The sequence below is a fragment of the Sporothrix schenckii genome (assembly GCF_000961545.1).
Source record: "Sporothrix schenckii 1099-18 chromosome Unknown Cont46, whole genome shotgun sequence".
NCBI lineage: Eukaryota > Fungi > Ascomycota > Sordariomycetes > Ophiostomatales > Ophiostomataceae > Sporothrix > Sporothrix schenckii.
The window spans coordinates 78,262-105,204 of NW_015971147.1; the positions used below are offsets into that span (position 1 = coordinate 78,262).

The 26,943-nt window shown below is 55.2% G+C and overlaps 9 protein-coding genes across 9 annotated transcripts; 4 read left to right on the plus strand and 5 right to left on the minus strand.

Annotated features, from left to right (window-relative positions):
* Positions 1-162: 162 nt before the first annotated feature.
* Positions 163-729, minus strand: SPSK_00183 (uncharacterized protein; the record flags this gene model as incomplete). Its single annotated transcript, XM_016727163.1, has 1 exon — positions 163-729. One exon carries the CDS (start codon positions 727-729, stop codon positions 163-165), a length of 567 nt encoding a protein of 188 aa, XP_016586353.1.
* A 1,057-nt stretch (positions 730-1,786) lies between these two features.
* Positions 1,787-3,404, plus strand: SPSK_00119 (geranylgeranyl transferase type-1 subunit beta; the record flags this gene model as incomplete). Its single annotated transcript, XM_016727099.1, has 2 exons — positions 1,787-2,621; positions 2,680-3,404. The coding sequence occupies 2 exons, from the start codon at positions 1,787-1,789 to the stop codon at positions 3,402-3,404; spliced, it is 1,560 nt and encodes a 519-aa protein (XP_016586354.1).
* Positions 3,405-3,477: 73 nt separating this feature from the next.
* SPSK_00132 (uncharacterized protein) lies at positions 3,478-4,887 on the minus strand (the record flags this gene model as incomplete). The annotated part of the gene is made up of 1 exon (XM_016727112.1): positions 3,478-4,887. The coding sequence occupies one exon, from the start codon at positions 4,885-4,887 to the stop codon at positions 3,478-3,480; it is 1,410 nt and encodes a 469-aa protein (XP_016586355.1).
* A 444-nt stretch (positions 4,888-5,331) lies between these two features.
* Positions 5,332-6,936, minus strand: SPSK_00121 (T-complex protein 1 subunit beta; the record flags this gene model as incomplete). Its single annotated transcript, XM_016727101.1, has 1 exon — positions 5,332-6,936. One exon carries the CDS (start codon positions 6,934-6,936, stop codon positions 5,332-5,334), a length of 1,605 nt encoding a protein of 534 aa, XP_016586356.1.
* Positions 6,937-7,815: 879 nt separating this feature from the next.
* Positions 7,816-10,192, plus strand: SPSK_00088 (translation initiation factor 3 subunit B; the record flags this gene model as incomplete). The annotated part of the gene is made up of 2 exons (XM_016727068.1): positions 7,816-8,090; positions 8,209-10,192. The coding sequence occupies 2 exons, from the start codon at positions 7,816-7,818 to the stop codon at positions 10,190-10,192; spliced, it is 2,259 nt and encodes a 752-aa protein (XP_016586357.1).
* An 856-nt stretch (positions 10,193-11,048) lies between these two features.
* On the plus strand, positions 11,049-11,618 carry SPSK_00181 (uncharacterized protein; the record flags this gene model as incomplete). The annotated part of the gene is made up of 2 exons (XM_016727161.1): positions 11,049-11,487; positions 11,554-11,618. The coding sequence occupies 2 exons, from the start codon at positions 11,049-11,051 to the stop codon at positions 11,616-11,618; spliced, it is 504 nt and encodes a 167-aa protein (XP_016586358.1).
* Positions 11,619-12,366: 748 nt separating this feature from the next.
* Positions 12,367-13,401, plus strand: SPSK_00154 (uncharacterized protein; the record flags this gene model as incomplete). Its single annotated transcript, XM_016727134.1, has 2 exons — positions 12,367-12,756; positions 12,802-13,401. 2 exons carry the CDS (start codon positions 12,367-12,369, stop codon positions 13,399-13,401), a joined length of 990 nt encoding a protein of 329 aa, XP_016586359.1.
* Positions 13,402-15,216: 1,815 nt separating this feature from the next.
* On the minus strand, positions 15,217-16,686 carry SPSK_00128 (omega-6 fatty acid desaturase (delta-12 desaturase); the record flags this gene model as incomplete). Its single annotated transcript, XM_016727108.1, has 1 exon — positions 15,217-16,686. One exon carries the CDS (start codon positions 16,684-16,686, stop codon positions 15,217-15,219), a length of 1,470 nt encoding a protein of 489 aa, XP_016586360.1.
* A 5,496-nt stretch (positions 16,687-22,182) lies between these two features.
* On the minus strand, positions 22,183-24,471 carry SPSK_00089 (TBC domain containing protein; the record flags this gene model as incomplete). Its single annotated transcript, XM_016727069.1, has 1 exon — positions 22,183-24,471. The coding sequence occupies one exon, from the start codon at positions 24,469-24,471 to the stop codon at positions 22,183-22,185; it is 2,289 nt and encodes a 762-aa protein (XP_016586361.1).
* Positions 24,472-26,943: the final 2,472 nt, after the last annotated feature.

Sequence of the window (26,943 nt, forward strand, 5' to 3'; positions counted from 1 at the left end):
AATAAATGTCGATTCATCGAAAAAATCTGGCCAGTCATGGGTATATCCAAAATCATCAAACCATCTCGTGTCCTCTTTTAAGCTCAAGAGACCGCCACGGTCACAATAAAAAGCAGTTGCCAAAAAATCCCAAAATCCAAATACGTCAATGCAACCTCCAACCTAATTCGCATAGCTGTGACTCCGTCGCCGGTTCGCCTTTCGTGCCAACAGCTGTACCCGCTCCTCGCGCAGCGTCACCCACAGCCAGAACCACGACACTGTCTCGATAAACATGAATGTGAAGAACACGCGGTTCTTGAGACCGTCGCCCACGGACCCCGGTCGGCCCTCGTACTCGTACAGCAGGTGCCGTGCCTTGCGCGTGCTGCTGCCGCCGTACAGCGGCGAGGACGCGCTGAAGAAGAACGAGTAGAACAGCGTGACCATGGAGATGAGCACACGCAACGGCGCCTGCATGCCCCAGTAGTGCACGAGGCACACTTCCTCGGGCATGCTGAGCGTGATCAGGTCCGAAAAGCCCCAGCCGGCGAGAATGACGGCCAAAAACGCGAGCGCCGGTGTCGGCACGTCAAAGGCCCGCGAGTAGGGCATGCCCATGGCCTCGCCCAGGACGTACACGAGCGCCTGGTCGGCGACCGAGGCTGGGTTGGTCAAGAAGAAGAAGCCGAGTGTGATGTGGAAGAGAGACAGCGACGTGACGATGGTGCGCGCAGAGATGAGCGCCATGATGGGCAGTGTGGTGTGTGTTTTGCGTGTGTCGTTCTAGTGTACAAGACGTAGTAGGCCGTCGGATTTGTCGAGGAGTCAAGCCGTATGGTAGTTGGATGTTGGTAGCGTTGTATTGAACGTCAAGAGTGACCTTATTTGGGCGGTCGCGAGGTGGTATCGAGATGGTTGTCGAAGACGACGTGGGAGGAAATGAAGTTCAAGAAATGCTCGCGAGATGGCAAAAGTCGGGATTCGTAGCTCTTTGGCGCAAACCGTCACACGGCCGTGAGACGGGAAGGAACGAACAATACGGGAATCCAAGGGAGACAGACGTATGAAGGGGGCGCGCGGGACGGGAAGCTGCGACGGTCGTGCTTTCCTTATAAGCGGGTTTATTGTTGTGAGCTGGAGAAGCTCTGTGTCGTGTGCGTTTCCCGTGAAGGAAGGGGCGAAGGGCATAGATAGACAAAGAAGAGGGAAGGTAACACGTCCGCCAGCTGAGGTGCAAACGCCACAAACTAGGACAGAATATGCTGGATGTTGTGCAGGAGCGTCTGCCTATTTAAAATCGGAACGCGACACGCGAGATACGAGACGCAAATACACATTTTGATCAGAAACACCATTTCGTTGGCTCCGCGGGGAAGAATGCAGGGGTCTCGACAGGAATGGCTAACCAATGTTGCACACGTCACAGGGCAAGAGCAGCCGACCAGGGTTGCTCTTTCCGAAACACTGCAAAAGCATGCGCAAACAACGCACATTACGGAAAACGTCGAATGTCCTGATAAATCTGCTGGTTCGACTCTCGTGCCGTATACGGAGCCACGCACTCTGCAGGCAAGTGTTGTTGCATTGAAGCTATGCATACAACATATTTTCGAAGCTTTTTGGGACTCGACCTCTGTCGGCCCTGTGTCTGAAACAATTGACTTAGTGCCTGCCGCTGCACGAGGCTGCCAAGCCACTCCAAGGGCAGGAACGTGCCTGGCCAGCTCTGGTTTAGCGGGGCTCACGTTCAAGTGGGAGAAGGCACGTTGAGTTCCCTTCTTGGGAAAAGATTCCAGAATCTGGCATGCCCATTGTCAGCATCAAGCTCAAATCTTCAGCGTCCAACATTGTATTCAACACGTTCAAGCCATCGACATCCCCTACCGACCATTCTTCAATGGACCCCCCACTGGACAATACCCGCCATCTGCGCTACTGGCAGCGCTGCCTGCGCACATTGTTACCATACCAGTACACAGCCAACGACAGCACACGCATGACGCTGGGCTGCTTTTCAGTAGCAGCCGCGGATGTTCTGACTGCAGGACCGACACCGACCTCGATCATCCCTCCCGCTGACCGGAAGGCATTCCGGTCATGGGTGCTTGCCTGCCAGCACCCTGGTGGCGGTTTCGCCGGCTCACCAACACATGTGTTTCCACGCGTGGTGTACGGCGGATTTGACTTTGCGACGGGCGGGCCGACGATCGGGGCACAGGGCGAGGCAAACATTGCGGCGACCCTGTTTGCATTACAGCTGCTGGCACTGCTGGCCAGCGAGCCAGGGTCCGGAGCAGACGGCGAGCAAACCGAGGGCAAGAAAGAGGGAGCTTTCCTTGGCGTGAATCGAAACGCAACCCTACGATGGCTTCGACGTTTACAGCGGGAAAACGGCAGTTTTGGGGAGTATGTGACAGAGGTGGTGGACCCACGAGCCGCAGGCGGCCGACGGACGGTGATTGGAGGCGGTGCAGACATGCGGTACTGCTACATCGCGGCGATGATCCGGTGGATGTTGGGTGGTGGAAGAGCCCACGACGACGTGGAGGATATCGGCGTTGATGCGCTGGTGCTCTACATACGGCGCGGACAGACGTACGATGGTGGTTTCTCGGAAAGCTCGACACATGAGAGCCATGGTATGCTTCTGCTATATCACTGCTTTTGCTCCTTACGGGTCGCATGCTAACAATTTAGCTGGATATGCGTTCTGCTCTATTGCGGCCCTCGAGCTTTTGGGACGTGCCCCAGAAGACGGCTTGGTCACAACACCTGCAAAAAATGACCTGTTTGCCCGTGGCATTGCCGATATACCCGCACTACTCCGGTGGCTCGGTTCCCGCAGCTTTTTGTACAAGACCAAGAGCGACGATGACGACGATGATGAAGAGGAAGAGGAAGAATGGCACGAAAGCATTGTCACCAACGTCACGCCGGATACCCTGCTGCAGTCGGCGTGCCACCCGCTTCTTGGCTTTAACGGCCGGTGCAACAAGCACGCCGACTCATGCTATACATGGTGGGCGGTCGGCTCGCTGACCATCTTGCAGCAGAATGGCCATGGGCTGGGCGAGGCTGCCGGAACGGCTGCAGCCAACTGGGATGCAAGCCGTCGGTTCCTCCTCGAGGAGATGCAGCACGCCATCGGCGGCTTCTCAAAGGCACCCGGCGGCCCGCCTGACGTGTATCACTCGTACCTGTCGCTAGCAGTGCTGGCGACAAAAGGCGAGCCCACCCTCAAGGCGTTCGACCCGGCCATGTCTGTCAGCGTGGACACCGTGCGCACGATCGAGGCCGCTCGGCGTGGACTTCTGCGTGGGTTGGGTGATGGCGGTGCAAAACGGCGGGCCGATCTACTGTCCCTTGGCAAAGCTTGCTGGGAAGCAAATAGCACAGTTACAGCAGCAGCGACGGCTGCTTAAAACGGCGTCTACGGAGTATCAGACAATCAAGTCATTTTCCTTTTGATTCTGTTTGGACATATCTTAGCCAACTTCATGAGACACTGCTGAATCCAGATTCATACCCCATTGCAAACTGCTCCCACGGGAGACCTCGTGGTTCACCCAGCCAAGCCGGGCCGTCAGACTTGGCCACGCGGCTCCAGCCCCGGATAAGCGCCCGCCAGTAGCAAGCCTCTGCCGCCGGACTGAAATACCCGCCACCGACAAAGAGAGCTCGCTGCCGCTGCGCAATGCCCTGTGCGACATCCGGGTGCCGCTCCAGCCAAGCCACCGTTGCCTCCAAGTCGGACCAATCGGGCGCCACAAAGACAGCGTTGGCCTCGGCAGCCGAGTAGTGGACTGGCCATGCGGACTGCACGCCGTCCGACGCGACCCAAGATGGAGCGCCCGTCTTGTCGTAAAGCAGGTCCGAGGAGAAGAGCGGCCGGACCAAGTGCGTCGTATGCTGCAGCCAGGCCATAGGCGGCGTCAAGAGGACGCTCTCACACAGCTGCAAGAACTGCAAACGTCCGCTGTACGTGATGCCCTCGGTGTGCAACGTGTACTTGTAGCGGCAGAAGTCTTCAATCCGCAGAGCGTTGGTGGATACAGGGCTGCTGGTCTTGCTGTTACCTTTGTCGCCCCCACCCTTGTCGGCCCAGGCCAGCTCCTCGACGTCCGCCCACGATGCTTTGCCTGCGACCTTGAGCAGGTTCGTCCGCATTTGTGGGTGCTGCGCGCTGTTGTATCGCTTTGTTCCGCGCCATACCGGTCGAGGGTCTTTTCTGTGAAAGGGCAGCTCCCGTTCGAGTGACTCAACTGCTGCCGTCGCCTGCGCAAACGAGCCCACAAATGAGAGTGCCGGCCAGCCCCAAAACGAAAAGTGCGGCATGAGAAAGGCACGCGTGACGAGTGGGTTGCCTGGTGTCGAAGCGGCATACGCGGGCCGGCTGTAAGACAAGGTGTCGTTGGTGGGCCCGTCGAGCACGTTGATGGCAAAGACGGCATCAGGGAGCGGTGGGTCAGTCTTGGGTGCAGTAAGAATGGCGCGGTGAAACTGATGGAGGGCAGCCATACGCGCATCCAGGAACCCACGATCCAGCGTGCCTTTACCTTCGTGGTGAACAATGTACATCCGCCCGTTCTGCAGGCGTACCTGCAGGGGCCCAGAGTCTGCGTCTGCTGGCTTGGGAGCGATGCGGAATGGGCCAAGGGCGACCATGTCGTCAATGTCTTTGGTCAGTCCTGGAAAGGTTGTGCGGCATTGCTTCTCGTCAAGATGGAGGTCGTCAAAGAGAGGACGATTGGGTACTCCGCCCTGGACGGTAGCGGCGTGGAGGCGAGCATCGTCAATCGTAACCTTTCCGTAGAGGTGATAGAAGAGCAGCAGCAGGACGCCAGCAGCGGCGATAATCATTAACTGTTGGCATTGTCGTTGGCGAAGCGTGGACAAAAGATGCATTGTAACTTTTCGAGATTAGATATGGTCAGGAGAGAGTTGAGAAAGGCATTCCCTGGCGATTGAGGCTCCGTGTCTCCTCTGTGCCGACAGCTCGGGTAAAGGCGAGACTTCGTCCAGCAGCTTGGAAGGCGGCAGCCTTTTAACCGTGAATGACGGCAAGGCAAGCATCAGGGTCATCGCGGGCATTGATGGCTTGAACTGCAGCATGGCATTTTCCTATTTGTCCTTGCGCCTTACCGTTTTACCTTCCGTCGTACGGTGCACACGCATAAGCAATAATACAAGAGAAATAGCGGCCGAAAATCAAAAGGAGTCTATCAATGTACAGCCTTCTTAAGATCGCATACAAATACTACCATGTTTTGAATATGCAACCTTGATGCCAAGCCCATTCGTTTTTGTTTTTGTTTTCCACCGCCTCCGACTCGTCACACCTAGCCCATCTTACATCCGCTCCCGCCGCCTGGGTGCCGCCCGGATGATGTCGTCCACACGTAGCAGCAGCTCGGCCGCCTCGCTTGCCGACGACACCACAGCCTTCTTCAGCTTGTAGCTCTCAATCACGCCGAGCTCGCGCATGTCCGTCACGCCACCGCCCGGCGTCATCAGGTCCAGGCCGTACGTCGCCATGCCGTCGTAGATGGTCTTGCGCAGGCGCGCCACCAGGTCACCCGAGTCGAGACCGGCGTTGTCTGCCAGGATCGTCGGCAGCTGGCGCAGCGCAACCGCAAACGCACCCACAGCCATCTGCCGCTTGCCCTCGACGCGCGTCGCCGCGCTCTCGACGGCCTTGGCCATGAGCATCTCCGCGCAGCCGCCGCCCAGCGTCGTCCGCGGCTCCTTGACCGTCTGCGACAGCACCGCCAGCGCGTCATGCAGGCTGCGCTCGGCCTCGTCCAGCAGCTGCTCGGTGGCACCGCGCAGGACAATCGTGCAGGCCTGGCCGGCACCGACACCACTGAACTTGATCAGCGTGTCCTCGCCAATAATGACCTCCTCGATCAGGTCACAGCTGCCGAGCTTGACCAGCTCGGGGTGGTCAAAGGTCGAGGCGATCTCGCCGCCCGTGACCAGAGCGAGGCGCTCGATGCCGTCAAAGTCGGCGTGCTCGATGGACATGATGCCGGCGTCGGCAAACAGTTGCTCGGGCCAGTTGTAGATGAGCTGGCGGTTGATGAAGCAGTTGATGCCGTGTGCCTTGATCTTGTCCACCTTGGCCTTCATCTTGTCGCGCTCGGCCTTCTCAAGCTCCGCCAGCTTGCTCGTCGTCGTGACCTTGACGCGCGCGCCAAAAATCTTAACCTTGTCCGTGTCCATGGACGTATTGGCGACCAGGATCTTGGCCTTCTCGAGACGCTTCGGCTGGTTGACGCCAATCTTCTTGTCCAGAATGAAGCCCTCGTCGAGGTACGACTCGCTGAGCTTCCCGCCCGTTTTCTTGATGATTTGGATGTGCGTCAGGTCGACGGTACCGCCCAGGCGCAGGATGGCCTCGGTGGCGAGCTCGGCAAAGTGGTCGCGGTCCTGGGCGAGGACCTTGGAGGACAGCGTCGTGCGCGCAATGGCCACCAGGTCCTTGCGGAAGGCCTTGGGGTCCTTGCTGTGGTCGACGGCCGACGCCTGGAGCGCCGCCAGCGCCGCCTGGCTGGCTATTCTGTAGCCCTCGATGATGGTCTGCGGGTGGATCTTCTTGTCGACGAGCTTCTCGGCCTCGCGCAGCAGCTCGGCCGCCAGCACGGCCACGGACGTGGTGCCGTCGCCCACCTCGTCGTCCTGCACCTTGGAGATGTTGACCAGCACTTTGGCTGCGGCGTTGTCGAGCGCAATCGACTTTAATATTGTCGCGCCGTCGTTGGTCACAATAATGTCGCCCGTCGACGCCGACTGCAGGATCTTGTCCATGCCCTTGGGGCCCAGCGTGCTCTTGACCAGGTCGCCCACGGCAATGGCGCCCACGAACGCCGACAAACGGGCATTCTCGCCCTTTTCCTCGGTCGTTCCCTCCTCAAAGATCTGTGTCGGGCTAAAGGAAGCCTGGGGACGAGACATGGGTCAGTATTTGAGCTTGTGGGCGAACATGGACCTTGTTTTTGGTCTCAGGAGAAAGTCTGCTTAGAAAGCCTTACCATGACGATAGCTCAAGTGTGTCGCTGCGGCAGGGAGGGACGGAATGCAAAACAGTTCGTCAATCGAGTATGGTGTCGTCAATGCAAATGCGAGAATATCTTGGAGCGGTCCGTCCGCTGGGTGGGGAGCTGGAGCTTGTGTTGTTGTGCTGCACAAATCTCGGTTGCCTTGGGATGATGGTCGCGATGCTTTCGAGCTCGTGCTGCAGGTGCTGTGCAATTACGGTAGGCTGGCGTGAGGGCCGCCAATCTCTGCTGCTTCTACGACCTGCTCTGGCGTTCTGTGGTCGCTCCTTCCCCTATTACGGGCACCCACTTCCAACCCACCTTTTGGCGGGCAGTCCGTTTTTTTTTCTTTGGTAGCCTTCGCCCCTGGCAGCCGCCAACAGCCCCTCCGGCGCCGGCACTTCAATTATCCGCAGTCTACGCACTTTCCTCCTCGCGTGCAGACCACTGGCCCAATGCCGGCCTAAAATTGGGTTTGTTCAGTTAGGCGGGCAGTGGTGTCCAGGGGACCTTTGCTGTAATTTTGGCGGGGCTCAGAAAACCCAGACCCACTTTTGCACTTTTTGCACAGTGTTGGTGGGCTATGGGCGTGCAAAACGCAAAAAAAATAGGAATCGACGCCCTCTCCCAAAGTCGCCAAATCTGGAAGCATCACGAAAGCAGACGGCACTCGACGCACAACAGTCCTCGCAATACAACACATACACCGCACCTATCACGCACATCTTAACAAGGGCATCACAAAATAATCAATAGCCAATAGCTTACTCGTCATACGCTGCCGCCACCACCCAGCATGGCGCCCTCTTTCGACCACCTCCGCGAGGCGGATCTCGACGACGACGAGTACGACGAGGATGAGGTCGATATCTCCGACCTGCGCGCAAAGTACGAGGTGCAGCTGGAGCAGGGATTCGATACGTTTGTTGTGATTGACGGCCTGCCGGTCGTCACGGAGGAGCAGAAGCCGAAGCTGGTCAAGTTCCTGCTGAAGAAGCTCAACACGGTGGGACGTGCGCGTGAGGACAGCATCGAGATGCCGATGAAGGGCGAGGACGGAAAGTCTCTTGGGTGAGTAGTCTGGGGGGTGGCAGCGTGCGTTCGGCAGCCGCTGTCTCGTCTACCTTGGTTTGCCGGCCATACACTTTGCCATAACCTTTGCCATCGCTTTGTCTAACATGCGTCCCAGCTTTGCTTTCGTGGAGTATTCGTCTGCCGGCGAGGCCGCGGCCGCCGTCCGGCAACTCGACAACGTCGCGCTCGACAAGCGCCACACGCTGCGCGTCAACAAGCTGACCGACATTGAGCGGTACGGCCGCGAGGGCCGCATCCACGACGAGTACGAGCCACCACACATTGACGAGTTTGTGCCCCGCGACCACCTGCGCTCGTTCCTAGCCGATCCCAGCGGCCGCGGGCGCGACCAGTTCGTCCAGTACCGCGGCGACAACGTCGCCGTTGTCTGGAATAACGAGAAGGACAACCAGGAGGTTATCGTCGACCGTCCCAACTGGACCGAGAGCTTCGTGCAGTGGTCGCCGCTGGGCACATACCTGACGTCGGTGCACATCCAGGGTGTGCAGTTGTGGGCAGGCCCCAAGTGGGACCGTGTCGGCCGGTTCCCCCATCCCTTTGTCAACCTCGTCGCCTTCTCGCCGCAGGAGAACTACCTCGTCACGTGGTCCAACCGCCCCATCTCCATCTCCGAGGAGGGCCACCCCGCGCTGTCCATCGACGACGACGGCAAGAACTATGTCATCTGGGACATTGCCACGGCCAAGCCGCTGCGGTCGTTTGCCAACATCGACATCCCCATTGGCCCCGGTGCCGAGGGCCCCGACGGCGTCAAGGCGCCCCGGAAACAGCCGTGGCCGGCCTTCAAGTGGTCGTCGGACGACAAGTACGTTGCGCGGTTAACACAGGGCCAGTCCATCTCCGTCTACGAACTGCCCCGCATGAACTTGCTGGACAAGACGACGATCAAGATTGAGGGTGTCATGGACTTTGACTGGGCACCCGCGCGGCCGCAGCGCGACGGCGTCAAGACGTACGAGCAGCTGTTCTGCTACTGGACGCCCGAGATTGGCAGCAACCCTGCCAAGGTCGGCCTCATGAGCATCCCGTCCAAGGAGATTGTGCGCACGCTGAACCTGTTCAGCGTGTCGGACGCGAAGCTGCACTGGCAGTCCGAGGGCGCGTATCTGTGCGTCAAGGTCGACCGCCACTCCAAGTCCAAGAAGTCGCAGGCCACGACGCTGGAGATTTTCCGCGTCAAGGAGAAGGGCGTGCCCGTCGAGGTGCTCGACACCATCAAGGACACGGTCATCAACTTTGCGTGGGAGCCCAAGGGCGACCGGTTCGTCATTATCACGACGACCGAGCCGGTGGGCCCGACGGCCGTGCCGCCCAAGACGTCCGTGTCGTTCTACTGCCCCGAGAAGGCCAAGGGCAACGCGGTCGGCAACTTCAAGCTGCTGCGCACGCTCGAGAAGAAGAACAGCAACGCCATCTACTGGTCGCCCAAGGGCCGCTTCGTCGTGGTCGCCACCGTGCACAACCAGCAGAGCTCGGAGCTCGAGTTCTTTGACGTCGACTACGAGGGCGAGAAGCCCGAGGCCGAGAAGGACATGACTGCCAACCTGCAGCTCATGAACACCGCCGACCACTACGGCGTGACGGACGTGGAGTGGGACCCCTCTGGCCGGTACGTGGCGACGTGGGCGTCGGCGTGGAAGCACTCGATGGAGAACGGCTACCACATGTACAACTTCAAGGGCGAACTGCTGCGCGAGGAGCCAATTGACAAGTTCAAGCAGCTGCAGTGGCGCCCGCGCCCGCCGACGCTGCTGTCCAAGGAAGAGCAGAAGGCGATCCGCAAGAACCTGCGCGAATACTCGCGCGTCTTCGACCAGGAGGACGCCGAGCGGATAGCCGGCGCCGACCAGGAAGTCGTGGACCGCCGCCGCGAGCTGCTGGCCGAGTGGTACAGCTTCCGCGAGTCCATGGAGGAGGAGCTGGCCGAGGAGCGCGAGCTACAGAACATCTCCGCCAACGTCGTCGAGGAGATGCTCAAGGCCAAGACGGAGGCCCTGGGTGCCGTTGAGGATCAGGACAAGGTGGTCGAGGAGATTGTCGAGGAGGTCCTCGAGGAGACGGAGGAAATTGTGCAGTAAAATGGGCCGCGGTCTCGTGCACGCCAAAAGTCTAAGAGTCTTTTGTCTTTTGCCAAGAGCCCCAAAAAATGGTGGGCCGGGTGGACGGTCTGGGATCATTCGTTTTTGTCATTTTTTGTTCTGCTTATTTTTGTTTGATAGTCAGGTCCAATGTAAAGGCATTAGAGAAGGCCGAGATATAATGCGGTTCTCTCGGCTTTTTTTCTTATTTTATTTCTCTGAACGCAGTGTTTCTTAAAGTCGGTTCATTACGAAATAAAAAAGTAGGAAACTTGTTTACTCTCGTACTGCTTGCTAATATGCAACTATGACTGTGTGGTCCCCCTTGGACATGCGAGAAATGAAACGGTCCTTGAGTAACAGTCTCATCTCGTCAAGACGTGTTGCTGGAGTCGTGTTTGTTGCACCACTACGGCTTGGTCACTCTTTCCCATCATGGCCATGTCCCGTGCGTGGTCGCTTTCCCGATTCTCTGTACCTTAATCTGGCTATTTAGGAAAGAGCAATACGCGCGCCAAGAGAGAATATGGCCGATTGTACCTTTCTCTTAATGGTGATTTAGGAAAGAACGCGTTCAGGCTAAAGAATCATTCGCCTCTTTCTTTCTCTTGGTACTTTTATATCTTTATTTTGTTCACAGCATCCCGAACTCGACAATACCCCAGATCGCCCTTCTCTCCACTCTGAGCCTCCTCTCCTGCCTGGAAATAGACAGCAATTGCTGCCGTTTTCTGACTTTTGTCGACTTTTGTCTGGCCTTATCTTTTACGTCGAGGTGGCCGATATCCTCACCCATTCGACCACAAAGATCGCGGCATCAACCTTTGAAGCTTCAGCCCCCACAGCCGCAACAGCGATGAGCTTGTTCAGCAAGGGCCATCGGGTCCTCTTCGGCCTCTACATGCTTCTATGCAAGGCCTCTGCAGCCTATTCCAACTTCACCACGACGTGCGAGGACCCCGTACTGCACACCAGCCGTCTGGGCCATCTCAGCCTGCTGTCGGCATCGTGCGTGACGACCACCGAGGCCCTCAACAGCACAAAAAGCACAAACAGCACAAATAGCACAAGCAGCACAAACAACACGGACAGTACGGCCACACCGCTTTTTCACAACAGTACGCTCGACCTCAACCTCTGCCTGGGCATCGACGACTCGACGGCGGTGCTTACATGGTCAATCTATGGCAAATTCTCGCTCTACTGCTCGAGCTGCCATGTCGTCGGCCGGACGAGCCTGGGCTGTTCGTGTGCGACGTTGAGTGGCGTGAAGGCCAACTCTACGATTGATCTAGGTAAGCGAAGCGAAGCGAAATAAAGTGGTATGTGAATGTGGTTAGGATATCACTAACAACCTACAGACTCTGGCATCTCCAACAGCAATGGCACACTGTCTTGTCTAGGAGGCATCGGGATGGACAACTAGGACATGTATGACGACGTGACCGCTACATTTCGTGTGATAACCTGTTTTCGTGTCCCATTTCTCGTTCCGTCTTTGTCGATGTCTGAGTTACATCTGTACAATAAGACTGTCCCACGGGGGCAAACAGACGGAAGGAGTTAATACTCACAAACTCGGGTCTTTACAACTTTTCATGATACTCTGTTTTTAATACCCACATCCTTTGAAGCCAATCTTGAACCTGACCTATACGTACCTGGTGTGTGCCGTCATGCAGTTTGCTGCTTTTCCTTTTTTCCCCTTTTTTTGCTGTAGAAATGATCACGTGGACTTCACATCTCAACTCTTGCTGTGCAATCGCAATAACCTGGTGAGGCTCTTTCCTTAAAAGGCAAGGGTGCTAATCACAACCTCGACCGAACGTATGCACACCGCTTCACGGAGCCATGACAATACTGCTCTGTTGGGACTCTTGACCGTGCAGTCCGGTGATGGACTTGTCAGACCGCTCTGCACTTCTCGCAAAGAACGCGTTTCGATGAGACAGCATGTTGTTGAGTGAATGCTCACGGTCAAGTGAACATTAGACAAGATGCCTCGCAAAAGCAGGTAGGGAGCCTTTGGGATCCTTCATCTTCAACTCTCCTTCTTTCTGCAACTTGAAAGAACAAAAACACGGTTCGGCTGACTTTGTCGAGAAGACTCTCTCACCCACTCCTCAACACCATCGAATGCTTCGCTGAAAGGTGTCCGCACCACGACGGACAAGATGGGGTTGAAAAGCAGGAAACGGCACATCAGCCACATTTCAACTTTAGTCCCCAAAGCTGCGAATGTACCTACCGCGCGCTCTGAATCAGACCCCAAGCCATTCAACAGTGACACCAGCTCGGACATGCCGTGGACGATGAAGAGTCCGAAGCAAGACAACAAACATATGTGTCATGCTGTGAAGGATCGGCAAGCAGCACGAGTGAGGCCAAATCGTACGACGGCGAAACGCAGTCTCGCTTTTGCAAATGCACGGGCAGCGTCCAAAGCCGCCAAGTCGTTTGACGCGACACGCGAAGCGAAGGAGCTGAGGCCGAACGAGTCAGCAACAGAAACGAATAAGAAGAAGACAAAGAAGACGAAGAAGAGAAAGCGATTGGAGAAAGCCGTATCGTGGTCGAAGACAGAGACGGAGATACCGAGGACCTCCTAGGATGGTGCCGCGGCTACCGATACTGCTACGACGACCATTGCTGATGACGCCAACGACAATACAACGAACAGTCTGACAAAGAACAGCAGCTCGGACACAGTCGAGGTTCCTTTGTCAACCCGGGGTTCCACTGCCGCCGACGACGCTTCGGTGTCAGCATCGGCCAACGACACCGAGAACGAGCTGGACAAGCGTCTGCGCCTGGCGGCCCACAACGCCAGCCGGTTAGAGCGCCAGGCCTATCTCAAGGAGCAGCAGAAGTTGAAGGGAAAAGACGAGGAGAAGGATCAGCAGGCCCTATTTCTTAAACGGCAGAAAGAGCATGAGCTGATGGCTTTTACGCCCAAGACGCCGCTCTGCCTGCCGCCGCGGTCGAGCCCATACTCGCCCGGCCCCAGATGTCGCCTGCCCTACCCGACCAAGAAGTATCGCGGCACGCCCGTCACGAAGAACACGAACGGAACTATGGAAAAGGCGGGCGCCACACACCCAGCGGGAGGCCCGGTTGTGGAAAACCCATACGGCACCGGAGGTTGGGGACCGGGATACAGCAGCGATGTCGAGGACGGCGGTGACGACGTCGGCCACGCCGATAACTAGCGTATTACATCCTTTGTGGCTCGACTGCAGGCGGCCAAGTGTTCTGTAGACGCGCCTGCCCGCGACAAGAACATCCCACCACCGCTGTGTAAAGAGACGCCGTCCCGTGAAACAAGCAGCAGCAAAACAAGCGCCGCTCTCCATGATAAGAGCCAGACAGGAAAGAAGAGGAAATGCCAGTTTATCCACGTCTACCGCTACACGGTGTTCCCGCCGGTTGTTGCCGGAGAAAGCAATGGAAGTGGTGCCGAGTGAAGAGTGTTGGGTGGTGGGTGGTGAGCTGCCATATTCGTTTCTGACGGGTAGCTCTGTTGATGTCGTCGTGCGGTGATCTTTACTATTTGACGCCACTTATGACTTTAATTTTCTGTAACTTTCTGCAATTTGTCTTGCCATTTTCTGCGACGAATTTCATCAAGATCATGAATAACGACGCGAGGATAAGGAACATGATGGATGACATGCTGTCCACGGACGGTAATAAAGGAGTAAAGGACAATAAATATGTATGCAATGCTTTCTCTCTCAATGCCAAAAATAAAGTTTTATTTCAGCATCCTGCAAGAAAAAGGACTGGACAGCCGCCGCATGGATGGCTCTGCCGTCTGACAAACAATTTTTGACTTTTCGAACGGCCATCCCACGCCCGGCAAGACGGTAGTCTGACAAATGGTGCATATGTCCCAAAAGATAAATAAAAGAATAAATCCCGACTCGCAGGACATATCCTGTTTTGTCCAAGGTCGCTCTGCCGCCTCGCATTCGCACTCGACGACGTAATTGAGACAGTCGATTGAATCCCGTGCGGCTCACTGCGCGATCTTTACGTCGCACTCGGCCACGATTTCCCCGCCTTTGTTGATCGACTTTTAGGGGCGGCAGTGGGCATCCACTGCAACTGCACCACCACCACTCCACCACAACCCGTCACACACCAATTCCGCTCCGGACAGCCCGGAACACCGTCCCCTCACACCCAGACACGACACATAAAAACAAGGAGGCTTGAACGGCAAAGCCTCCCAATCGGGACGGATGCCACCCCAAGCGGAGGCGAAGGGCCAAATTGTCAGCAAGTCCTATTTGTACCTTTCTTTCCCCCTCCTTTTAATCCGGACCTTCTCTCGCTTCTAACCTTTGCCTTCATTTCTCTTTCGTCTCTCCTTTTCCCTTTCGTCAATCTCCGTCTCGACTGTCTTCTGTCGTTCGACAAACGCCTTCGTTACTCGACCAGTCCCTCTCTCCTCTGTCGAAACTACCGGAGATCGCGACCTACATGCACGCAGTCAATGTCCTTCATTGGGAACAGCTTTTGAAGATTGCAAGATTTGCGAGTAGACGTCTCACGAAACGATAAAAACAGAGCGCCCGGAGAGGAAAGAAACGGGGGCATAACGAGTCACAGGTCGTCCGTTCTCCCGAGTCCCGTCCTTCCTTGGCCCCCGACCAACGCTCGTTTTTCGCTCGGCTCTGCCTCAACCTGTCTGTCGCGGTTTATTATACTTTATCACAAAAATTCGAAATGAATCAAACAAGAACTCCCCACGTCGTGTACAGGACACAAAAACAGGGAAAGAAAATTCAAAAAATTCAGATACCGTCTTTATATAATATGGATCATACGGGTCGTCGAGATAAATCGAGGGAAAGGGACGACGTCCCTTTTAAATCAACGCGAGGCAAAAAAGACCAAAAAAGACACAAGTGTGGAGAGCTCGTTGGCATCAAATCCGCATGACTGGAGTGAAACGAGCTGTTTCCCTCTGCAACCCCATACCCATCCCCCATCCGCAAGGCCAGTCAAGTGAGCTTTGCCTACGAAGGGGGCGCCATCTTGATGGGCTTGGTGCCCAGACCGTTGTGGTTGCGGAAGAACAGGATGTTCTTGCCCTTCTCTGTGGCCTCGGCGCTCGGCTCGACCCACTGGCACATGCGCGCGCTCGTGTACAAGGACTTGAGGAAGCCCAGCGAGCCACCCTCGACGTCAGCGCGGTAGTGCTGGCCCATGATGGGGCGGATGGCCTCGGTCGCCTCGTCGGCGTGGTAGAAGGGGATGGTGCTGACATAGTGGTGCAGGACGTGCGTCTCGACGATGCCGTGCAGCAGGTGGCGGCCGACGAAGCCAAACTCGCGGTCGATGGTGGCCGCGGCGCCGCGCACAAAGTTCCACTCGGCCGGGGTGTAGTGCGGCAGCGAGGGGTCGGTGTGCTGCAGATAGGTGATGGCGACGAGCCAGTGGTTGACCCACAGGTAGGGCAGGCCGTACCAGACGGCCAGGTTGGCCCAGCCGAACGTGCTGCCGAGCAGGACGAGCGCGGTGATGGCGAGGCCGAGACCAATGTCGCTCAGGACGACCAGGCCGGCATCTTTGTTGTCGAACAGCGGGCTGCTGGGGTTGAAGTGGTTGACGCCGGTGCCCCAGCCGTTCTTCTTGCCCTTGCCGCGGCCCTCGCGCTGGCCCTCGTGGTAGTTGTGGCCCGTGACGTTGGTCAGCAGGTAGTTGGGCCAGCCGAGCAGCTGCTGCAGGAGCAGGTTGATGAAGGTGTAGATGGGGGTCTCCTCGGTCAGCTCCGACAGCTCGTGCACGAGCTTGCCCAGGCGCGAGGCGTGCTCCTCGCGCGTGCGGGGCAAAAAGACCATGTCGCGCTCCATGTTGCCGGTGGCCTTGTGGTGCTTGCTGTGCGACATCTGCCAGCTGAAGTAGGGGACGAGCAGGGCCGAGTGCAGGACCCAGCCGACGGTGTTGTTGAAGGTCTTGGAGGGCGAGAAGGCACCGTGGCCGCACTCGTGGGCCAGGATCCAGAGGCCCGTGGCGAACAGACCCTGCATGATGCTGTACAGGAACCACAGGGCGCCGCGCGCGACGACGTTGGGGACGTACGCGGGGGTGTTGTAGGTGTGGAAGCCGTAAAAGGTGATGGCGAGGTAGGCCATGTCGCGGAAAACATAGGCGAGGCCGCGGGCGCCGGACCGCTCGAAGCAGTGCTTGGGGATGGCGTCACGGATGTCCTTGATGGTGAAGTCGGGGACCGTGAACTCGTTGCCGTAGGTGTCGACGAGCTTGCCGTACTCGGCCTTGCTGTCGGTGGGCTTGGCGCTGATGTCGTCCATGGACGAGAGCGAGGAGAGGGAGGTCGAAGAGGCCGAAGGGCGCGGCGAGTCGACGGGAGACTGTTGGGCCGTGGAAGGGACCGAGACGTCAAAGTCGGTGGCGCTCGAGGTCAAAGTGCGGCGGAGGGCGGCGTGCTTGGCCGTCGAGGCCGCCGACGAGGTAGCGGTGGCCATGATGGCGGCTGTGTGCGTAGGGACAGGAGGAGAAAAGAGGAGGAAAAAACGAGGAGACGAGACCAAAGACGAGTCTACAAAGACAAGATGTCGTTCTTTACAACGTCCTTCTTGGCTGGCCTGTTCCACACTAGGGTGGAAGACAAGGTAGGGATGTGAGCAAGAAGTGAGAAAAGGGAAGAGTGAGAGAAAGAAAATGATGGATGGAGGAAATACAAGAGAGTGAGAAGAGAAGAAGCGGAAAGGAGGAAAAGGGAGGGGGGATAGAGAAGAATAACAGAGTAAGAAGTATGGTAGGGTGGGTGTGGGAGAAAAGGAAATAAAAGCAAAGATGCAGTGGGATAAGAAGGGGATCAAAACCAAGGGAAACAAGTGGAAAAGGAGTGGCGTTGAAGCTGAGGGTATAAAAAGAAGAAGAAAAGAAAAAAGAAAAAAAGGGAAAAGGCCGGCAACTGGAAAGAGCAGGGGGCGTGTTGTTTCTCATGGGGCCGACGAAAGCAAAAAGCATTGTGGAGTAAAAAAAGGGTAGTGGAGAGAGACGGCTGGGCTAAGCAAGAGCTATCGTAGTATCAGCAAAGTTCGTTCTTTGGTTTACTCAGTACTACGAAGTACATAATATTAAAATGTATGCCGTATGGAAGCGGCAGTGGCAGCTCAAAAACAGTGGATGAGAATAGCCAAACGCTGAAAAGTGTGTCTTTTGACCAACACTGATGACTGTTGCCGTCGTTTGCTCTTTCCGTATGTATTGTTTTCTTACTATGTGGATGTGCTGAACAAACGAATTTGGACGGGAGTGCCACAATCAGCAGCAGCGACCAACAGGCAAGTAGTCATGGCAGAAAAAAAAGGTACAAGGGAAGGAACGAGGGAAAGCAACCAGGAGAGACAGTGTGCCGCTAGGAAAGAAACATGCGGCCAGGCCACAGCAGGACACGAGAATTCGCTCCAGCAATGAGTAAATGAGCAACTTGGACAAAAGATAACCTGACGTCCGCTGTCTTCTGCTCGTAGTACTGAACAGCTTCGTTCCTTGCCCTTCAAGCCGTCGTCTTGGTGCCAAGCACTGTTTTTTTGGTGGCTGCGGCAAAGGACGAATTGGCCACTCAGAACATGCAGCCTGACCGCTTTCCCGAGGAAATAGGAGGACGGAAGAAGAAAACGAGGGAGCGCACGAGGGAGCCAACTGTTTTTTTCTTTAAAATAATAATAATAATAAATGTTAAAATAAAAGAGAATTAAAGATTGCTAGCGCCGCGTATCAACTAGCGGCTCCTTCCCTGTGTCACGAACGGAACAGTACGACGTATCCCTCTTTCTTGCCTCTTTGGCTTTGACCGCCTTTGACCGCCACGCTGCTCTGGCGCATACTTCGTATTGCCGACGTAGTGTCCTGTAATTAGAGGACCACGATGCGTACGGAAACCTCCGTACACATGGTCCAGTGGTCTACAACAATCAATATACGAATCGTACATCGTACCCAGAAGTCGGCCTTTTACAGTGGGACCATCAACAGTACTCAGTTGGGGAAGAACAGATGAGACGATTTGCGATCTCCTGTAAGGAGGAAAGAGCAAGAAGCAAAAGTGGGTACGAATTACAGTAGACGGTACGAACCAGAGGCGTGCCAGGGTAGCAGTTTCCCCTGTCAGGGATGCCGAGAGGGAAAAGGCGTGCCGTGAAAAGGGCGTGAACGTCGACCGTCACATGTAAAAATGCTCCGTAGTGGGGACACTCAATGCGATACCGCCAACACACAGAACGGGCTTCCCACCACAATCCCAGGGGTCCCTCCACACAAAACACGCCCCTCTGTCTAAATCTGGCCCGCTTTTTTCCGTTGGGGTAGCTGCTGGATTTTGTTGAGGGTGCGCTCTGCAAGCCAAAGCGGCACGAACGTTAAAAAAAATGCTAAGTGCAAGTGAACCTAAAAAAAAAAATTAAAAAAAAAAGGACAGAGAGAGGGAACGAGCGAAGCCAGGCCACAATCGTGGTCCCAGAAGGTACCTGAAGGGTGTATTTTGCAGTGACAGTACCACCTCATACAAGCAGTTTCTTCTCTCATGCCACCCTCGCCCCCATCGACTTTTTCTAGGCCCCATCCCACGTGTGAAATGCCGTCCATTGGCAGAGAGCAAGGAACAGTAGACCCCGATCGGAGCAGGGGCCACCTCAGACGAAGCAGCATATGATTGATTCTCAGTCAATTGCTTCGGAGGCAAATCGACGAATTTTACATACTCCGTACAGGCACATCTACGTACGGACTACTTCGTACCGAGAACCATCAATAATCGACTAGCAAATTGTTGCTTTCACGGAAAAGACGCGGAAAAAATGAGCCGCCCGTGAGATTGAGTTTTGACGGCTGCTTTGCAGCTCGGATCAGCTCCGCGGAAAATCGACCAAGAAACGTACGAAACCATGCTGGCCATGCAGTTTGACAAGAAGAAGAAACAACCTGTGTTTGCTCCGTAACAGTGCTTCTCATATGGCGTGCCGTTCGTACATTGGAAAGAAGGAGGCCTGCGCAGTTCACGTTCATCGCTCTGCCCGATGGCACCACGCCATGCTTCGTGGACGGCGATAGGCTGGCCGGAACCGGACAAATGCAGCCGGAGCAGAGGCAAAGCACGGAAACAGACGGCATGCTAACATGTGACAGTTGGTCGATGGGGTACACAGCAAAGCAATTAGGAAGGGACAAAAAAATAAGAGAAAAAAATAGAATAAAACTTGGAAATTTCTAAGGAAAAGACGAAAGACAAGAGACACATTTTGAAAACTTTGTTGAGGATCTACAATTGACAAACGGGAAAGCCCACAAAAGAACAGCGCGAATGGGGAGAAAAGGGGGAGAGGGGGAGAAAAGAGCCCATAGAAAAAGGCCAGTTGAGACAAATTCCGTCAAATCAACAGCTCCATATAATAAGACAAAGGCCTCGGCCGACAATGGCCAATACCGAGAGCAGCGGGGCAAACAGCGTAAAACAGACTCTGTACAGGCGTTGACAATGACTCTACGATGCGTGCGTGCGGTGCATGATGTGTGGCCATCTCCCGCTGAGACAGGCGGCAAGGCCGCGGTGGCGATGTTCTCGAAGTGATTGACCAAACCCCCATCTTTGCTTGTATCTCGTGATGGATGCAATATGAACGTTGTTGAACTTGCTTTTCACTGTTTGCATATGACAAGAGACAGCGAGATCATATGTCAAATCAAAACGGCGCAGGTTCCAACGAGACGGTCCCATAGTCCTAACTAGACGATAATGACAACACGAACGTCAAGCAAGGGAAAGGACGATGCTCATATTGTCTCTGTGGCCTTTTGATCGAACTTACCCGCGTGACGGTACACCCCCTTTGCTCTTTCAGAACACATTTGGAAAGCATGCCTGCCCTGTAGAAGCTTTGCCAAGTCTCTACATGGACGGCAGGTCGAATAGTTGATACGCAATATGCGTTGTATGGAAGGAAAGAGTGGCACAGGGGGGCAGCGTGACACATTGACGTACATACGCGCACTTGTAAATATAAAAACAGATTTCATAAATGCAGAGTGTTGGCAAATTTATGTACTACAAAATATATCCCATCTTTTGATTCGCCTGGAAACGAAAATCCATCACGAAGCAGGGCTGCCCATTTGGGAAATGCGAAGCACAACGTCGAAGCTGAAGCAAAACACGATCTCGAGTTGGCCGCAGGACGGCCAGCCATTTGCATATCTCGACAGACAAAAAACCGGAGAGTTGGTGCAAATAGGAAAGGAATTGCATCAGCTGTGTCTAAAGTTGGCAGGGAAAGGCTCAAAAGACATCTGAGAGACAGACAGAAAGAAACCAAACCGCCCGACTTACAAAGCCATCTACAGTGCAGATCGCGGCTCGCATCGGACCAAGAACAGGGCTGAACAGAGACACCCGCCTCTCACCGTCTTTTCCCTTCTCCCAGCCTCCCCTTCCGAATCAGTTGACCTCCATGCCGCCGTGCAGCTGTTCGAGCCATCTGTCTGCATATCCATAACCTTGTTGCTACTGTTGGCCGTCGCACTCGTCTGCGTCTTGAGCGTCGGGCAGTCGACATTGCAGTTGTCGTCCGTGGCCCGCTGACGAGCATTGTCCTTCCGCCCACTCGTAGTCCCCGTTGCTGCCCGTTAATAACTTTGAATCTTGTATTCTAGTTGCAAATGCACAACTCGTAACTCTGTATGAGCATAATGGAGAAGAATACCGAGGAGGAAAGGAACCCTTCCCAAAGTTTTTATGCACCGGGCGACAGGTGCGTCAGAGAAGGACGTAAAGCCGGTGCCTTTGAAAATGTGAAGAGCACAGAATGTGCATCATATCGAGCAGCTTGATGAAAAGACAGAAGTCGGCAATCAGAGGTCGCGAGAAGGGCCCAGATTGGAAGCTCTTGGGACGCAGCAGCACCAGTGACAGTCATGGTGTGTAATTTGCAAGGAGATGGTGGCAGGTAGAAACGGGGAGAAAAGACGCTTTCGACTGATCTGGATCCAGGGCACTATGGCAGAGGTTGAAGGAAAAAACTGAACGACCTTCGGTTGCCTTGTTGTTCAACCATCCAGTTCGGCAACATCCACTCATTGTCAAGTGTAGTCGACTGTGCTTGCGCTTTTCAGTCTTTGTTATGGTCTTCTGCACTGTTAGTAGTCAACATACAAAGCCGGAGTCAAGTAATTAGTCAAGAGCGGACTTGGGGTTCAAGAAACGAGTTGTTTGTTTTGATCTCCAAAAATGGAGCTTCGACTTCTGAAATCTTTGTCCAGATTAACACCAGAGAAAAGGTAACGCTGTATAAATATAAGGACAGTGGGGCTTTCTAGACAGATCAAAGACGCTTGAACCAGAAAACAAGAAATGCCCCGTATGAAATTTGCATTGATTGCCTTCGTCCTGGCCCATGAGAATGCTGTGGGTTCCCGTTTGATAAAAGCAAAATTGCGATATCCAAAAGTCTACTTGAAAAACGCAAAAGTGACAATAAGTAATCTCCACCGAAAGAAACATTAACACCCCTGAGACAAATAGCCACTTGTATGTGGCACGGTTGGTATACCCATGAAGAGAAAAAAATAATAAAGAAGATGAAAATTAAGTACACACATCTTGAAATGCGCTGGTGTGGAAAACGAGTAGTAAAAGAGTGACGAGAAGAGGAAGTAGTAAAAGGGTGGAGGTAGAAAAAGAAATAAAAAATAAGCAATATTGTATAAACGGGCAAGAGATTGTCGCTCTCTCTAGCCAATGTTAGATTATGCCGTTGTGTTGTCTTGAAAATAAATGTTGTGTTTGATCATAAGGCGTAGCGAGTGAAAAAGTTTATATATGCGAATGCGTATGTGCAGGCATGTGTACAATGTGCAATGCGTTTGTACGTGCGTGTTTGGAGTGTTTTGTACACAGAGATCGGATCGTGCTCGTCGGGTTCGTTTAGTAGGTTGCGTGCCATCTGGATGTAGCTGGCCTTCTACTTAGGCGAGACCTTACCGGCCTCGCGGACCGCCAGCATCCAGCGGTCCTCTTCGCCGTGCTGTGCAACGACAACATGCTTATCGTCAGCTCCATCACCACCGGGGGTAATGGCCTTGACGACGGCCGCTATGTCCTGTGTGCCGAGCAGTGCTGCCTCCCGCTCCATAAGCAGGGCCACGCCGGCACGCACGAGGATGGTGTCACCCTCAAAGACATAGACATCGAACAAACGAGCAGCCTGGTCGAGAGCAAGGTGGCTGGTAAAGAGGGACGTGAAGACGCTGTTGAGACACAAGTCGGGGTCATAGTCGGGCATGTTCGTAATGTGGTCGTAGAGGACGGGCGACTTTTGCGCGAGGGTCTGCAGCATGAGGTTGTAGGCAGATGCCTTGGCGCCGAGATCAGCAGCGTAGAAGCTCAGCGGCAACGGGCGGTTAAGCAAGTTGGCAAGGGCGACAAAAGCCGATGCAGGGCCAGGCAGGTTGAGGAGGAGCAGAGCAGCAATGGTGTTGCAGCCGGTGACGTAGCCAATGTCGCTGCGGTACATGGAGTAGGCCATCAGGACATCCATCAGCCCCTGGTGCAGCGGAGCACCGGCCTGGAAGATCTTGAGGTCTCTCCACGTGTGCTCCTGGACGTCCTTGCGGATGGTCTCGAAGCAGGCCAGGTACTGCTCGTCGCCTTCGATGGAGTTTTCGGTCTTTGCGCGCACCTCCACCTCGTACGCGCGGCTGAGCGCAGCGTGGAAGGACGCCTCGGTCAGGCCAAGCTCGTTGCCAATGGCACGCGACCACACAGCGCCACGGCTGCGCGGGGCGACGCCACGCCACCACAAATCACGCGTGCGGCGCTCGCGAATGGCGACCGACCAGCGGGGGATGATGTCGTGATCCCAGATCTGCATGAGGCTGCTGACGGCGGTATCGCGGCAGTCGGACTTGGCCTGCTTGGTGGCCTCGCGACGTTTTTCGGCTTCGAGGCTGTAGGCCATCATCTTCTGGTACTCCTTGAGGTGGCGCTTCTCCTCGGCAGGGTCCTTGGGCGGCAGCCAAGACGGGCGCGTCCGCGAGAGAACCGCCTCCTTCTCCTTGGAGACGGGCAGAGGGTCGATCATGATGTTGCTGCGGCGCAGAGGGGGCAGGTCAGGCAGGGCAGATTTGTGGCGCGTCTTTGAGTCGAGGGATGGGCCGGTCGAAGAACGGCGCACTGCGGGCATCGAACCGGTGCTGGAACGCTGCTGCGACTTCAGCTCCAGCTCGTCGGCATGCTCTTCGAGCTTCTCCGTCAGGTTCTTGGCTTCCAAGCTCAGCTCGGACAGGGCGCTCGTCCAGCTCTTGGCGCGCCATTTCATGGGCGAGGCCACTTCGCTGTGCGACTTGTTGTGCTCGGTCTTCCATTGGGGGGAGCGCAGCGAGCCCTGGGCGGAAGCAGTGGCTGGTGTGCCGTTTCCGACACTGCGGTGTCTGTGCTCCTTGACCGCGCGGTCGGGCGAGCCGGGCTTGGAGCTGGCGGGGCTGGGGTTGACGGATTGAGAACGCTCAGACGGCGGGCGTGGTGAGATAGGGACATTGTCTAGGATGAGACCCTCTGGGATATCGTCACCTTCGTCTTCGTCGCACTCCATCTCCAACTGGACCGACGTCTTCCGCTCGTGTGTGGACTGCCAACTGCTGCGACGCGGCTTGACGATGACGGCCGGATCTTTCAGGCCATGCGGGACGTTGACCAGGTTCGGGCTGGGGCTGCGGTGGCGGAAGGAGAGGGACGTGGCCGACCGGTTGCCGTGGCTTCTCTTGGACTTGGGAAGCAGGGCTTCCGGTGTCAGTGCGCTCGTGCTCGTGCTACGGACATTGGCGCCGCGGACTTGGCTCTGCAAGCTAGGAAAAGAGGGCCGGACGGTTGGGGTGATGTCACGGTTGGCGGCATGTGGGCGTGTGCGAGGAAGCTCGCGTGAAGATGAGGAGACGCGCGGTTTGGTTGTGAGGTTGTGGGTGGAGGCGGACTGGAGCGAGGCGGCGCGGAGGTCCGCCGAGAAAGAGGGCGAGAAACGATGGGGGCGGGCCTTGAAGTCGGCAGCGTCACGGTCGTGGTGTGCGGCGATTGAGGACGCGTCGTCGTCGAGGCCAATGTCCTCAAAGTGGTTGACGTCGGACAGGACGCTATTGTCGTCGGAGCTGATGGAGTGGAAGGAGGAGGATTTGGAGGATTTGGAAGCAGTCATGCCCGGCGGCGACCCAGGACTGGGGACGACGGAGTCGACGATTGCGTGCTCGAAGACCATCATCTTGATTGCATTATGCCGGCCAGCGGTTCGGATGGGAGATGGATGTATTGATGATGTACAACGTATGAAGTAAAGAGACGAGGCGGTGAAATCAAGAGTGGCGGGCCAAGAGGCGCGATGGTTGGTGGAAAAGAGCTGTCCGCGTCGAGTAGGGTGGTAAGGCTGGTAGCACACTCGCGGTGTCTGGGCAACACAGAATGTGGTCGGTAAGGTGAATGGCGAAGAGACACACCGTACTTCTCCGCACACTGCCTCTCTTTCCGCGGATGCGTTTCCTGGGTTTCGTGCGTCTGTGTTCTGAGCGCGACCCCTGATGCGTAAGTGCCAAGTGTCTCAAGATGCTTGGATGATCCGGGTCGGACGAGGGCCAGAAACGACAAAAATAAAGCAAACCAGGGCGGGCTCAGGACGGAAAGGGTCTGAACTGGGCCAGACAAGGGACGCAGAGAAGGGGACGCAGAGAAGGGAGGGAGAGCAAGACGACCAAAACGACCAAGGCGACCGAGGAGACCAAGAGCGCGGAAAAGAAATAAAGTTTGTCGATCCAAAAACAAAAAACGGGCGGAGTGTTTTAGAAGGGCAGATTTCGAGGCCAGTCGAGGCAAATCGGCGGCATGTAACACGGACGCGACAAGACGGAAATAACGGTATTGTCAAAGCTTGAGAGCACTGTCCGGTATTCTGTATTTCTTGTCTGAAATGAAGAATGGAGACCGTTAAGGGCGACAAAGAATGGGTGAAAACGAGGGACGGGTGATCTTCGAAGAAGAGAGCCAGGGAGTATGTCTCGGAGACGCGAGATGGAGAGACGCAAGACAGAAGGGACAAGAAGCGATGGACACGGCCGGACCGAGAACGAAGGACAGTGGTCCAAACGGGCGAGACAAGTAAAGGAGGCTGTGGGAAAGAAACGAGTGAGAAGACGAGGAAGGCGTGAGGGCGTCTAATCCCAAAGCAGGGCGTCTGAAACGGACCGGGGTTGGTGGTCTGTGTTGGATGGCTGGCGGAGGAGGCTGGCGGTGCTCACGTTCGAGAGGCAGGCGTGCACGGGGTGATGATGATACAAAGCGAAAGGTGATGTTGACGAAAACAAAGAAAAAACGAGACAAGGGAGAAGGGGGGGGAGGGGGCTGAAAGGCCAAAATAAAGCGAGAGACTGGGCAAACGAATGTCGGGTTAGTAAGGTTAGGAAGTCGCTGACGAAGAAAGAACAAAAGAACAAAAAGAAAGAAGGAACAAGCCGACAACTAGGCACAGAGAGACAAAACAGGGAAGAGCGACCGTGGTGATGGGGGAGGTGGGAAGGAATTGTTACCGGGAAGAGCGAGTGTATGAGGTCAGGGGTGGGAAGGAACCAGTGGCGGGCTAGCGAGTGAGTCCGAATGTTTTCTTTCTTTCTTTCCCTTCTGTCTAAGTTTGATTCTCTTCTTCATACCCCTGTTCGTGAAATCGGGCCTGAGATGCTGGAGGGCGCAAGTCAAATTGGCGGGTCCGCCAGCAATTGGTGAGTTCCTGCTGTGGAAAGAAAATAAAATAAAAAGGGGGTGGTTTGTGCTAGTGTACTGTATGGCGGGCGCCAAATGGGCAGGAGCAGCACTGTCACTAACCCGATTTGTGGCTACAGGACGGAGCTTGCAGGTAAGAGCACAAGAAGCACTGCACGACATAAGCCTGTGAGCGAAGCGGCAGCCCGAATGGCGCAAACAGATGCGGATGACGCCTGTCGTTATCTTTTTGATACCTCAAATTAAGGACACAGCCTAGCCCAGTTTCAGGTACCGTGGGCCTGTTTGCATATGATAATCAAGGACTACGATGCAACAAATGTTCTAGCATAGCTACGGAGAACAGTCTGTTGATTTACTAGGTTGGCAAAGGCTAACGGAAATGAAGGACGCGCGACTCCGTTTGCGTTCTTCTTTGGCGATGCGGTGTTTGGGATGCTTGTTGTTGCTGTGTTATTATTTTCATTATTGCCCGCTCTCGACCAAGGGTTGTTGCTGAAATTGCAGGGACAAGAAATGAACTGACAGAAAGAAGAAAGAAGAAAGAAAAAGAAAGGGAAAAGATTATGCCCGCAGAGTGGGACGAGACTGTGGGACAATGACAGGAACAGGCAGAGATGGGAACTAAGGAACGAAGAATGAAAGACCACTGTCACGCCCAAAGTACGACGCACATACAGAATAGAGAAACAAAATAGAGAAACAAATGGCAAAAGAAAACAGTACTTTGTCATCGGTGCCAGACTGCCTCTTTCGGCGAAAGGAGGGAATTGTACGTCGTAGACAGTACCAACCCCGAAAATAGAGACGAGACTAAGCGTGGAAGGTGGAGAGATGGTCTTTCGATCAGCAACAAGAATCAGGGGGTGTGGAGGGTAGGCCGTTTGTGCAGCCAATGAGAAGCTGCAAAGAGCTGGACATGGCGAGGCCTCTTCTTTTGCCTCCCTGGCTTGGCGATGGGAGGAGA